At 43.8% G+C, this 15,416-nt stretch overlaps 1 protein-coding gene across 1 annotated transcript in view; it reads left to right on the plus strand.

Moving 5' to 3' along the window:
• Window positions 1–6,344: 6,344 nt before the first annotated feature.
• Window positions 6,345–15,416, plus strand: part of LOC144530517 (caskin-1-like) — a 140,411-nt gene continuing 131,339 nt past the window's right edge. The window contains 1 exon segment of the mRNA XM_078270115.1: window positions 6,345–7,127. Within this exon segment, the coding sequence (XP_078126241.1) occupies window positions 7,034–7,127 (94 nt within the window). The 5' untranslated portion in view covers window positions 6,345–7,033.

The following is a 15,416-nucleotide window of genomic DNA, read 5'->3' on the forward strand; positions in this document are numbered from 1 at the left end:
GGCCTTCTTGCTCGCACTCGCCTTTTCAGTGCCGCCCACAAATGTTCTATGGGATTGAGATCAGGGATTTGTGATGGCCACTCCAATACCTTGACTTTGTTGTCCTTAAGCCACTTTGTAACTAATTTGGAGGTATACTTGGGGTCATTGTCCATTTGGAAGACCCATTTGCGCCCAAGCTTTAACTTGTTACTGATGTCTTCAGATGTTGCTTCAATATATCCATTTTCCATCCAACATTTTCTTTTCTCATGATCCCATCTATTTTGTGAAGTGCACCAGTCCCTTCTGCAGCAAAGCAGCCCCACAACATTATATTACCACCCCCATACTTCACAGTTGGGATGGTGTTCTGAGGCTTCAAAGCTTTGCCCTTTTTCATTATGGCCGAACAGTTCAATTTTTGTTTCGTCAGACCACAGGACATGTCTCCAGAAATTAAGATTTTTGTCCCCATGTGCAGTTGCAAACTGTAGTCTGGCTTTTTTTTATGGTGGTTTTGAAGTAATGGCTTTCTTCTCCCAAAGTAACCTTTCAGCTCATGGTGGTACAGGACTCGTTTTACTGTGGATAATGACACTGTCTTACCAATTTCAGCTAGCATCTTCACAAGGTCTTTTGCTGTTGTCCTGGGATTGATTCGCACATTTCGCACCAAAAAACGTTCCTCTCTGGGACTCAGAATCCGTCTCCTTCCTGAGCGGTATGATGGTTGTACATTCCCATGTTTTTTATACTTGCGTATTATTGTCTGAACAGATGAAAGTGGGACCTTCAGGCATCTGGAAATTGCACCTAAGGATGAGCCACACTTGTGGAGGTCCACAATTCTTTTCCTGATGTTTTGGTTGATTTCTCTTGATTTTCCCATGATGTCAAAGAAAGAGGCTCTGTGTTTGAGGTGTGCCTTTCTATGCATCCACAGGTGTGCCACCAATTAACTCAAATGGAATCAATTAACCTATCAGAAGCTTCTTAAGCTCAGAATGGAATCATCTGGAGTTTTCTTTTTGTTTAAAGACACAATAAACTTAGTGTATGTATACTTCTGACTTTGATGAAAGTGATAAATAAAATACGTAGAAATTCTCCCTCGCTCGATTCTGACATTTAACAAATGCAAAAAATATGTTAATATGTATTGATCTAAAACAGAAAACGTTTACTCACACTGATTTAATGTATGACAGTAAAGAAATAAAAGTTTTTGTGTTTTTTTCTGAAGTGTATGTAAATATCTGGTTTCAACTGTATGTAGGATATACAGGTTTGTGAAGAGACTGGATTCCTAAAAATGCATCAAATATTACAAATATAAAAACTTAGTGTACTTTGATATGTTATCTAAAAATGGAATCTGAAGGATAAGTTTGACATTATTGGGAAATTCTCTCATTTGCTTTCTTGCTGAGAGTTAGATGAGAAGATTGATACCACTCCCCCTATCTTTGGCTACAGTGAATATGAAGCTACAGCCAGGAGACAGTTAGCGTAGCATAAAGACTGGTAACAGGGTGAAGTCTTTGTGCTAAAGCTAAGATAACCTGCTGCCAGTGGGTAGCTTTATATTTACCATATAGCCATGAGAGTGGTATTGATCCTCACATCTAACTCTCAGCAAGAACGGAAATAAACGTATTTCCCAAAATGTAGAACTATTCCTTTAAATACAGTAATTACAGAAACATACAGAAAATTAAAATGTGTGGCTAAGCTTGAGTGGCATTGTGATGACAGGTGACATAAATGATGCTAGAATATTACCATTTGATGAAGGCCCTGACTGATGGGAGTGCCTGAATCCCATCAGTCAGCATACAGGAACGTTTCAAAGCAGTGTGATATACAGGAGGATTTAAGATATCCACTTCTATGCCACTTACATAGATAATCACGTTTTTTTCATGGGAATGAAAGGCTGATGGGAATGTTAGGCCCTATTTGGTCACAAACCAAAGTACTGGACAAATCAAAATGTTGACCTGATGATGGTTTTTGACAAAGAGCGAAGGGATCACTGATCAAGTTAAACCAATTGTAAATAAAAAGTGTAGGCTTCTGTTTAATCAACAATGTCGATTAGTGTTAATGGGACCCTGTTAAGCTTTTCCGTATTTTCATGCAGCAAGCGTGCATTTGAAAATCTCACTGCGCGCAATTGGATAACACTACCACCAATCACAACAATACACGGGGGGACGTATCCAGAGCCCCATAAGTTTAGCTACCAGCGGAGCTAACTGGTAGATTAAACTGTTGTCATCTGTTTAGCTCGTCTCTGGCCCGCCTATATCAGATACACCGATGTGATTGGTGCAGCTCGGCTACAAGGGCATGGTTAATGAGCATCGTTTCTCAATGCCAGAGTGACTCGCTGAGCAAATTCAAATTGTGCTCTCGCGAGAACTCTGGATGGCCAGGGTAGCCAAAGCTTCAAATAATGAGGTAAACATATTTCAGAGAAATCCCTGTTCAGATCGGGTTTTTCTACTCTCGGCCCCGTTTCACGTAACTCGGAGCTGGGTTGCTATGATTGGTCATCTGCTCCAGGCAGGCTACTGAACGCGTTTTTTCTAGGCTAATGTTACTGCAGCTGTTCATTGCCACAAGTACTGTAGCTACATGCTAACGCCAGAGAAGCTGTAATCTTTGCTACCAATGTTGTTAATTTCTTGCCGATTTCAGGTCACATTACTGCTGAAATATATCCGGTTGGGTAGTATTTGGTGTAAAATATATATATATATATATATATATATATATATATATATATATATATATATATATATATATATATGCTATATATATTTATATACTATATATATATATATATATATAGTATATATATACTATATATATATATATATATATATATATATATATTGACAGTAAAAAGTACCGCTATATTCTCTTACTGTCCATTGCTAACTATAGCATATAATATAATATATTTTATATATATATAATATATTTTATATATATATATTTTGACGGTAAAAAGTACCGCTATATTCTCTTACTGTCCATTGCTAACTATAGTAGCTGCATGCTAACGGCAGGGAAATATGTAATCTTGGCTGTAATTCACATTACTGCTGAATCATGTTTGGTTGCGTAATATTTGGTTTATAAGGTTTATTATTATATTATTGGTGTTTTTCACTGTACAAAGTCCAGCTACAACAGGAACGATGGGTGATACAGAAAGCTGACCAATCAGAGCAGACTGGGCTTTTTCGGGAGGGGGGCTTAAAGAGACAGGCGCTACAAAAGATTGTTATACAGAGGCTGAATACAGGCGCAGCAGCCATGGGCAGTATGAGCAAGATAAAGTGTTTTTTGAACAGTAAAGCTTTAGTTTGAGTAGAAACACAAAATACAAGAATGAACCTGAAAATGCTATATAATAGCTCCCCTTTAATTGAATATTTACAATGACCTACTTCCATCCAGCCTTCATGACCATAGGTGAGGTAGGAACAAAAACTGACCGGTAGATCGAGAGCTTTGCCTTCTGGCTCAGCTCTCTTTTCGTCTAACGGTGCGATAAATTGAATGTAATACCGCACCTGCTGTGCCGATTCTCCGACCAATCTCCCGCTCCATTGTCCCTCACTCGCGAACAAGACCCCAAGGTACTTGAACTCCTTCACTTGGGGGTAAGGACTCATTCCCTACCTGGAGAAGGCACTCCATCGGTTTCCTGCTGAGAACCATGGCCTCCGATTTAGAGGTGCTGATCCTCATCCCAGCCGCTTCACACTCGGCTGCGAACCGATCCAGTGAGTGCTGAAGGTCACAGGCCGATGATGCCATCAGGACCACATCATCTGCAAAAGCAGCGATGAGATCCCCAGCCCACCGAACTGCAACCCCTCTCCACCCCGACTACGCCTCGATAGCCTGTCCATAAATACTCATGACCGAGAGAACAAGATCCAGGGTACAAGCGGCCGAAATGGGTTTCCTCAGGAGGGTAGCTGGCGTCTCCCTTAGAGATAGGGTGAGAAGCTCAGTTATCCGTGAGGGAGCTCGAGTAGAGCCGCTGCTCCTTTGCGTCGAAAGGAGCCAGTTGAGGTGGTTCGGGCATCTGTAAGATGCCCCTGGCGCCTCCCTAGGGAGGTGTTTCCAGGCACGTCAGCTGGGAGGAGGCCTCGGGGGAGACCCAGGACTAGGTGGAGGGATTATATCTCTAACCTGGCCTGGGAGCACTGGGGATCCCCCAGTCGGAGCTGGTTAATGTGGCCCGGAAAGGGAAGTTTGGGGTCCCCTGCTGGAGCTACTACGCGACCCGACCCGGATAAGCGGATGAAGATGGATGGATGGATGGATACTTCCATCCATCCATCCATCCATCGTCACACACTTATCCGGGGTCGGATCGTGGGGGCAGCAGCTCCAGTAGAGGCCCCCAAACTTTCCTTTCCCGATCCACATTAACCAGCAGTGACTGGGGGATCCTGAGGCATTCCCAGGCCAGGGTGGAGACATAATCTCTCCACCTAGTCCTGGGTCTTCCCCGTGGCCACCTCCCAGCTGGACGTGGCGCCCAGGGGGCATCCTTACCAGATGCGCAAACCACCTCAAATGGCTTCTTTCGATGCAAAGAAGCAGCAGCTCTTTGCGTCACGGATGACTGAGCTTCTCACCCTATCTTTGAAGGAGACGCCAAGCAACCTTATGAGGAAACTCATTTCAGCCACTTGTAACCGCGATCTAGTTCTTTCGGTCATAACCCAGCCTTCATGACCATAGGTGAGCGTAGGAATGAAAATTGACCGGTAGATTTAAATTGACCTACTGACTATATTGGCTTTGTAGCCATGTTTTTCACAGATTTGTGGCCCTTCTGAAATACAACTGTTGGATGGATTGCCAAGACATTTTGTAGCCTACAGATATACACGGTTCCCCGGACTTTTACTTTAGCCATGTCACCATGAGGTTGACATTTGGGGTTTTGTGTAAAATAAATATTGCCATGAAATTTACACACATTCATGTGCACCTTGGAATTAATTTTAATAACGTTGGTGATCTATTAGCTTTTCATCTAGCACCATCATCAGGTGAAAGTTTCAGTTTAGAACTGAGACGGCCCAACTCAAAGTAATTTCCTCTATCTGTGTCACATGGGTTTCTCCACTGCCATGCCTCTTTAGGAGACTAGCGGCTAGCGACTGAACGTGAACGCAGATTATGACCGATTATTTCGCCCCATAGTCACCACAGTAAATATTGGACCCATTCTTCACAAGCCACTAATCTCCTGAATATTCTGACACTCAAATTACATTTTTAAGATGGACAAATCAGGAAAAAATGAACTTTGTTCGAGACCCGTTCCTGTCACATGAACAAACTTTAGCGAGATCTAACAACACGGATAAGCTAACGTCAACTAACGTTTGCGAACGCTGTAACAAAACAAATTTTCGTAATGCTCCATAGGCCTATGTCTTTTAGCGGTGTAAATATCTAATGTTGGCAAAAGAAAATGTTTACATTATACAAATATAACTTTTCATCCATCCACACACCGTTCACTACACTTTCAAACGAGGTCCACATTGGCGCAGCGTGTAATGCTAATATTTGGTGCTTATTAGCAAATGTTAGCACACTAAACTTAGATGATGAACATGGTAAACATTTTACCTGCTTAACAACATCATGTTGGCATTGTCATTATGCAGTAAGCGGACACCCTTACGTAGCTGTATAGACTTTTATCTTTGTTTTCCTCCTACACGCTCCAATTTATGCTTTGTGTAATATGATGTAGCCTAGTATTGCTGCAGTAGCCTAGACCATTGCTGCCCTGTGCAGTGCCATAGCAAAAAAGGGGAGCTAGAATTCCTCTCTACACACCTGCTCAGGAGGCTTTTTACACAGAGGCAGGTGTGTCTTTATAAAATGTGATAGAGGACCGTGCGTTTGAAATCACTTTTCTCAGATAACTGTAATGGATTACATCTCTAACTCTGCATCACTTGGGGGAAAGGGTAGGCTATATGCAGTGAAGCTAATCTAGCCAACTATCCAATAAGAAAAAGAGAGCTGAACACATTGATTAGGCTATTCACTTTGTCTGTGCCTTCCTTGGCAGCTGAATAAATCTCCACAGCTTCTCTGTAAAGCAAAGAGAGAGGACTATTAGAAACAGAGCCAGAGAGAGATGAAAAAAGGAGGCGGGAGAGCACCGCGCTCCTGGTCCGCCCCCAAGTTGCAGCACGAGCCACTTAGCGGTACGAGCTGGGCCAGCTGTAGAGCGCGCGGGCGCGTGTACGCCCCCCCCCCCACCCCTCACTACCCCTGCCCCCCACGCGGAGAAAACCATTACCAAATACAGAGCCCGAGTTCACGCGGAGCGATGGCTGCAGCAGCAGCAGCATCAGCCCTGGATTGTGTTTACGACGCAGAGCACGAGAGCGGCAACCTCGGGAGAAACGGACACCGCGCGCATCCGATTTTTAAACGCACAATCATTTAGGCTACTCTAGCTTCCTGAGCCTGCGAGGCTACTCGCTTCATCAGTCCGTTTGACGTCCCCTGCCTTCAGCGAGGCGAGGCTGTCTCCCGTTCGGATTTAATCGTTGTTTCGGAGCGCAGCTGCAAGGGGAGACGAATCAGCCTCCCGACGTTATCACAGATGAGGAGCGCGAGCAAACCGTGGAAACGAGAAACCAATCATCTCTACCATCAAAATATCACGCGCGCGACGCCAGCGCGCTGATACTGGAATCTAGAACGGCCGCCGTTGCCCCCGGTCCCGTCCACATCCAGCGGCGCTGCCTGCCCTTAGCTGGGGGAACCCGAGAGCATCCCTCCATCCCACCCCAGTCTATCCTTTCCCACTCTCACCCCATCATATGCCAGAGCTTTAGGTGATCTCATCCAGTCAGGGACCAGGGGGGAGGAAGAGGGAGGCTGTTCGTGGCCGCTGTAGACGCACCCTCCGCGTGGTGAGGCTGGGGTTGAAGCGCCGCTGTCTCGGAGGATGCTGCGGGAGTAGAGCGGCTCAGAGCGGAAGATGGGGAAGGACCAGGAACTGCTGCAGGCGGTGAAGACCGAGGACCTGCTCACCGTGCAGAAGCTGCTGCAAAGGCCCCGGCCAGGGAAAGCAAGTAAGACATTCTATTCTGTTCTATTGTAGGCGGAAGCCTACCTAAAAAAAGATAATAACACAGCGTTGGTATTCTGTTGAAAACCTACCCCTCTGATGTTTTTGTGAGACCAATAGTCAGAAGGCTATTTCTCACACACCATTGCTGGCTGTTTGTTGCTACTATTAGGCCTAACTGATGATGATGATATCTGGATGATGTGTATGCGTGTGTGTGTGTGTGTGTGTGTGTTTGTGATTGAGAGAGTGAGATGGAGAGAGCAAGGGTGAAAGAGCGAGGAGGGGTTGTATGCATCAGGGTGTTTCAGAGACGATTAGTGGTGTGATTGGAGACTGACAGCTCATCTTGAAACCCCTGTCTGAATGCACTGCAGCAAGGGAGAGAGAAAGAGAGAGAATGAGGGTGGGAGACCTGCTGTGTTTTTGGATGAGGGATCCGTTTGACCCTCTCAGGAGTGAGTGATGTTGCCGGTGGCCTTGTGATTGTTAGGTTCTTCAACATCACCTTCAATGACAAACACAGACATACAGGGATCCAGTTAACATGGCTGGTTAAACCTTGTGTGTGCGTGTGTGAGGAGTAGAATCTCTATTCTATTCTGCTTCCCCTGGTCTATATGACTCTGCTCTTCTACTTGTTTTATTTTCTGTATGCAATGTAGCACTACAACATCCAAAAATGCTTCGTTTCCACAGCCCACTCTAATGTGTGGGCAATGCAGAGTGGCGCCAGAGAGAGAGAGAGCTGCGGATAGACAATTCTGTCAAGCCATGTAGCTGCCATACTAATAAATACCGGCTGATACCGTTATCAACAGACAGGGGAAGATGCTATAAGGGCCCAAATGCATGGTATACAATTTCTGCAGATTTAAGCTTAGAAATAGTGAGTCATTCAGTTAAAAAATTCAGTCCAGACAGATCCCCCTCACTATCCAATAGCTGAAACTGTTCCAGGCAGGGAGGTTTGCAGCATCTGACCTGGTGCTCACACTGGATATTCATGATGCGTTCCATTTACCTCGGGAGTCAGAAGCCTGAGCTGAGAATGACGTCCCGAGTAGACCACGTGCGATTACAACAAGTTGGAATAACTGTTATTTCACAGTGGGGTTTAGCTCTAGCCCAGTTAGCAATTGCTAGCAATACCAGTTGATAACAACACATTAGGCTGTATTTTATGCGCACAAACAGCATAGCAACATGCCCACAGATAGTTGGGCAGTACTGTGTGAATGACTCATTTAATGAGCCAAAAATAAGACAGACAGAAGTGCTAATAAACTGTATATTACTACAGCTTTCACTACTGTTGATGCACGGAGCAGCCATGTAAGATTTTGAGCTCGGCTTTGGTCGGGGTTGGTGAGGTTCTTCCGAGTCGGAAATCCGACTTTAGGGGGCATTCCAGTTGAAATTTTTCCCTACTGGGAATTTCAACTTCCCTGTTCAAATGGAACACACCATCAGACTCCAAACAGCAGGTGAGCCTCATCTGAATAAAAGGAGCCGGTGTCGATGACAGAGATTGGTCCAGAACTGTGGCTGTCTTGCGTGTGATGACTTTATGACAAAAATCATTGACACTGAACAACATCAAGCCCGACATTTCTCCTCTTTGATTCACTCATATTAGGACCCTGGCTGTGCACCTACACAGGTGTTTTCAATGATTCCGGCTAATTAGACCTCTGTGACACATGTGTGGGACCTTTTAATTGAATCTTTATATACCCATAATCTCGCTTTGCTCTGGCTAGTCCACACAGCATTCCGGCTCTGGTTTTTCGGCATTTCTTTAAAGTGCTCATATTATGCTTTTTGGCTTTTTCCCTTTCCTTTATTGTGTTACATATCTTTTGTGTGCATGTTATAGGTTTACAAAGTGAAAAAGCCCAAAGTCCACCCCCAAAGGGACTTACCGTCTTCCAGAGAAAACACTGTTGACAATCTGCTCCAAACAGCTCTATTGTAGTCCAGCCTTTACTTCCGTGACAAACATGCGTCACTTTGTAACACACGTTATAATGCTCACCTAGCTGCTAGCGTGGCACGCCCTCATGCTCTGCTTCTTAATGGCTAGTTGTCCTTACCTAGTTACTGTGCATGTGCGACGAGATGGAACAGAAGTGAGATGCCTCACTCTGTAGCTAAAACGGAGAGCTCAGTGGTGAAAAGAGGAGCTGCAGCAAAGTGCAGTATGACAAAAAGATAGTGTTTTTTGAAAATTCAACCATGTAAACCTATTATGAACCTGAAAATGAGCATAATATGAGCACTTTAAACCAATCACAGTCGTCATGGGCGGCGCTAAGCTCCGCACGGAGCCGCTGCAAAATAGCCTCAGGAAGGATCTTGTTTTCGGTGGAACATGTAAGTTGTTTTAGTCGTGCAACAGAAAACTGTCTAACTGCGTGTCAATCACTGCTCATGCTTTAATCTCGCTTGCTTTAAAGCAACACCAACGATTCTTTTGAACCTTAAAATAATGTTTCCAAAATCGTTTCATTGGTTCATCAACTCCTAACAGAGTTTGCCAGATCGGGTAGCGGATCTGTAGTTCCAATGAGACATAAGAAACTACAATGGAAAATTCCGCTTCCAACCTGTAGGGGGACCGAAGTGGAAAAGTGCTTTGGTGTTGCTTTAATACATTTCTGGGTGAAACGGGTTATTGGATGTGACATTATGTGGGAAGGGAGTATATATTAAGGCGTATAGAAAGCGTTATTTTTGGACTTGTTTTATAGAAAGCTAACTTTTACACTGCAATATGATAAAACAGATGGCAAAGCTCACTCTGCAGGACTCTGTGGCGTACAGCACATAGCTTTAAAACAGTTTGTAGGAAGCAGAGGGGGGGCACTGCATGACTGCAGGCGGCCAACAGTGGAGCAGAGCACATACAGGAAACCCCTTAGATTAAAGATAGTCTGCAGATGGACGGTCTAGTGCAAAATACAGACATCCCTTTAGTATGAAAAGAAAAAAAAAGAGTTGGTAGGGTCCAGCGTATTCAGCTAGTGCCCAAAATACAGTAGTGTCTGTTGAACTCAGTGGAGTACATTATGTACAAGAGCACATCACACACCACAAAATAGCCGTTAGGCTGCAGTGAAGTGCACTTCAGCTGGAAGCCCCTCTCAGAACGCTGCTTAGTACATCAGATACAGAGGACAGGTAAGCCCTCAAACAAGTTTTTTTCAGGCGTCAGCCAGTTGCTCACAGCAGCAACACAGATGTGCGCCGAATATGAGCCGATCCTCAGTGGATTGCAGTGCATACACAGGGCAGCTAAAGCAATTTAAAGCCGATTCTGCAGGTGGAAGAGGCAATAGCCTGAGACATGCTGCTTATTATAAGCCCTCTGTTTATTACAGTCTATTACGGATCTAACGATGCATCGTGAATCGGTTATAAATCAATATAAATGTCTAAAGATTACAACCAGTTTAAATTAACGCTGTGTTATTTAAATTAATCGTGAAGCAATGTTAAACGTCCTATAGTACATGTACATAGTACATTTACTTCAGTACAATTTTAAGGTACTTTGACTTTACTTTTGAGTATTTACATTTTCTCCTACTTACTTCTACTCCACTACATCTCAGAGGGAGAGAGAGAGAGTCTCTGAGTTTGAGTGTAGTAGTATTAATGGCAGTATAAAAAGTAATATTACTGTAATGGCAGTGTGACTATATTCCTCCGTCCGGTATTCCTGCTGCTTTATACTCTCTGTATACTCATATTTAAACGAGCAGCATGCAGGCAGACGTGCTGGACAATCAATCATTCATCTGGCATCTAATGGCTGCCATCACTCCCAAATAAACACATAAACCGCATCATTGGCCGAGTACAACATTTTATGGTTCCATCTTGAGGTTCGCCCTTCTATAACTTACACTTTTGTCTGGTTTGAAGTACCATCTCGCTTAACTGAAGGTGTTTATACAGCATTCAAGGTCTCTCCCCCTCTCTCTTTCAAAGCCCTGCCTTTCCAGCATCACACTGAATTTCATCGTTTGTATTAGAGCTGCCAAGATTAATTGATTATTCGATTAGTTGTCAAAAGTATTTCATTTTCAGTATGTTATCTGTAAAGAAAAGAAAAGAAGTCTAAATTCTCTGATTGCAGCTTGTTAAATGTGAATATTTTCTAGTTTCTTCTCTCCCCTGTGACAGTCAACTGAATATCTTTTAAGTTGTGGACGACACGAGACATTTGAGGACAGGCTTTAGAAAACAGATCAACATTTTTTTTAAACAACTAATCGATTAATCGAGAAAACGATCGGCAGAACTATGACAACAATCACTAGTTGCAGCAATTATACTGCATTGCAATTGTATCACTGACGCTAGCACAGAAACGGATTTGTGCTGCACAAACTGGTTAACACGCTTTGTGAAATCTCATTTGTGGACATGAAAAGCTAAGTAAACCGTATTTTTTTTCTCAGTTCCTGAAAAGCTGAGTGTTTTTCGGGGGATCGTGTCTGCAGGACACTGACATTACATGAGGCGGGCTGTGGGCCATTCTTTCAGCAGAAAAAAAACAAACAAATGGGGCCGATCGAGCAGCAGCAGCGAGGCAATAATGACAGAGTGGGGTTGAGAGTCCCAGACAAACAGCAGGGAAGTGTAACCCAAGGCTGATCTTAACACAGACCTGTTTGTCATCTAGCATTAAATACAATGCTCACAGGACGGATGTGTGTGTGTGTGTGTGTGTGTGTGTGTGTGTGTGTGTGTGTGTGTGTGTGTGTGTGTGTGTGTTTGTGGATCTGGAAAAGGCTCTGCCCTGCTGCAACTAATTTACTCCTACTCAGGCCAGACATACAGTCTGTACAGATACACCTGCATCACACACACACACACACACACACACACACACACACACACACACACACACACACATGCAGACACATCTGGCACCATCTGGAAAGCTATCATCAGTTTGCTGTCAGTCAGCACCCCCCTCTGCACATGGCACTAGACAAGGTTGTGTGTGTGTGTGTGTGTGTGTGTGTGTGTGTGTGTGTGTGTTTACATGGAGCAGACCTTGAGTGTGACCTGAGGTCTGTGTTTGTCAATGGGCTATTTCAGTGTTTGTGTGTCAAAGTGGGTGGTGTAATCTGTATTGATGGTTGTTTATTGTGTGTCATTAAATGATGTGTGTGTGTGTGTGTGTGTGTGTCCGGCACGATGTTTGCTGCCATGAGAGTCTGACACATGCTTCCATCGCTGCACAACACCTATCTGCCTCCTCCTTTTTCTTTCTTTTGAAGCCAAGAGAGATGCTAATGCCCACCGACCATTCTAGATACCAACCCCCTGTCTCTTAACCCTCTCCCTCTCTCTCTCTCTCTCTCTCTTGCCCTCTCTCTTGCCCTCTCTCACTCCCTCTCCCCCACCCACCCCATCTTTCTGTGTTGATGTGCGAGGCTGGCAGAGGAGTAGAGCAGATGATTGCATCCACACCAGTGCACTTTCACAAAGGAGCAGGCAGGCAGGCAGAGAGGAAGCTTCACATACTGTCACAACTGTGCTCTGTCTGTAACTATATGCCTCAGTGAGAGAAACATGCTGTGCAAGAAGCTTGTTTTGTTTTGTAGGGTGCACTTATATCATAGTGCACATTATTCTTTTTGCACCTTAGTGCCCATGGCGCTAGCTTTTTGTGCTGCAGTGCTGTTAGAAATTGCTGAAATATAAATCAAATTGTAATACTTCATGCTTTAGCTTCGATTAAAGTGTTACCAAATGACCATGCATTTACTTAGAAATAATCCATAATTAATAATCCAATATAAACCATAGGGCTGGGTTTGATGTTCTGATTCAAATCAATCTTCATTTGAATGATCCAATATCGATTCATAAAATCCAGAGATGGATCTTTTTAAAGCTACAGTGAAGATATTGGTATCGTATGAAGCTAGACAATCTAAGGTAGGCTATTAATGTCATGCTAAATAACGCTCCAAAGTTAGGTGAAATGTTGGCGAGGGAAAAACAGCTGGCATGACCGTTTTTACAGCTGTATGGCTTTAGGTACACCGTCTCTGCACCACACCCTCTGTACTAAAGAAAGCACTTCTTTTTTTGTCTCTATTTGGGGTCGGTTCTTAACGACAGCATTAATATTGTCTTAATTATGCACCAGGTTAGAGGGTTCCTTGTACAATTTACAGCATTAGTTCTCTGAGAATCTCTTTCATATCCAAGCGAAATTGGTTTTGCAACTGAAAACATCCCGAATCGAATGGCTATTGAATCGAATTCAAACGAATCTGGGCCTTGTGAATCGGAAGCTCTGATTCGATCCAATTATTATTGTGCAAGAGCTACCATGGCACAGAGACTTACATTTTTGCAAATTTCTCGCAAAAATTTAGACTTCCAGTCCAATCGTGGCAATCTTTACACAAATGTTAGGCCCTTCAGATGAGATTTGGTGTAAACGACATGATGAACATGTGCGTGTTGCTGTTGCATCAGCTCAGAGAGCCTTGAAGATATCATGAAGTATGCTGTGGTGGTTTAATTCCAGCATGCTGTGTTTTCTCCGTGAAGCATAATGACAGCAGCAGCAGCACGGACACATAGATAGACAGATAGCCCACATGTAAGATCTGACGGAATGCTTTATTTATGAATAACTGTGCTGGGGCAAGTCAATCAAGTGCACCACACAGACTTACGCAGGAAGCGAGAGAGAGAGAAGCGAGAAGGGGAGGAAAAAAAAGTAATTATTGATTCTTTGATTATTGAGTTGTATCTTAAAAATAGCTTTCGAAATGAAAGAAGTTCAGGATTGGCTCGCTGAGCTCGCTGCGTTTTCCTCCAAAACATCATCACTCACCTCTCTGCTGAGCTGACTGCCTCCATGATTGAATTACAGAACAGATGGGGAGAGAGAGGGAGACGGGGAGGGAGAGGTGGATGGATATTTGTTGCTTTGAGGAAAAGGGAATGGTGAGAGCAGTTGCAGAAGAGGGAGAAAGGGCAGAAAAAGAACTAGGATGAGACATCTTGTAGTGAGACAGATGGAGGAGGGGTGATGAAAGGCTGCAAACGAGGAAAGGGAGAACTGGGCGATGAAACAAAGGGATAGCTGAACACATTCAGTCATGTCCACCTCTTTTATTCCCACAAATAACACTCACTCACACACACACGCACACACGTACACACACACACACACACACACACACACACACACACACACACACACACACACACTTTTACCCATCTGCACAATGCGCTGCACCAAAAATAACATCCACATAGTTTCATGGGTCAGTGGCAAGTTCAGGGAGACTAGGAGAGCACAGGAGAGGTGAGGAGATGATGGGAGGAAGGGGAACGTGTGGATATGGAGGAAGGAAAGGAAAAGTGATGATTTGCCTGGAAAGTTAAGGAAGGAAAGGACAGGACAAGAGAGCACAGGAAAGGAACTGAAAGAAAGAAAGGAAAAGATAGGACAGCACATGGAATTAAAAGAAAGGAAATGACACAAAAGGAAAGGAAAAAGATAGGACAGCACGTGGAAGAAAAAGGAATGAGAGAAAAGGAAAGGACAGGACTGGAAGTGAGAGAAAGGGACAGGAAGTGAGTAAAAAGGACAGGTAAGGAAAGGAAAGGAAAGAAACTGCCTGGAAATGAGAGAAAAGGAAAGGACAGGAAACGGCCGGAAGTGAGAGAAAAGGAAAGGAAAGGAAATGAGAGAAAAGGAAAGGACAGGACCGTGAGAGAACAGGACAGAACAGGACAGAAAATGGGACTCACATCATGCATTGACAAGGAGGACGGTTTGCAAAGGAGAGAGAAAGGAACACACAGGAAAGGAAATGCAGTTAAGGAAGAGCTGTTAATAAGGAGAGAGGAGCAAAGGTGGGACAGAAATAAATAAAGTGTTATACGAAGTGTGATATGACCATTAATGGTGAATACCATCACACCTATTCTATTCTATTGTATTATATACTATTGTAGCCATAGTGCAGATTAACAGGATGAGAGGGGAAGGGGAGTAAGTGGTTTAGTCTGGATATAAAGACCACCCACAAAATGACAAGGGCAGCGGGGTGGGACCTCCCGTGCTCAATCATTATATCAACCGATTATAGAGGTGGCATTAACCACCTACTGTACTGGCTTATACACACACACACACACACACACACACACACAGACTGGCACCGAGAGATGCAGACTCTGTTAGAATTTTCATTATTGGTGTTATGATTGTTAAGTTTAAAAGTTGTCACGCTCTTTAACA

This window comes from Sander vitreus, chromosome 15 (genome assembly GCF_031162955.1).
Source record: "Sander vitreus isolate 19-12246 chromosome 15, sanVit1, whole genome shotgun sequence".
NCBI lineage: Eukaryota > Metazoa > Chordata > Actinopteri > Perciformes > Percidae > Sander > Sander vitreus.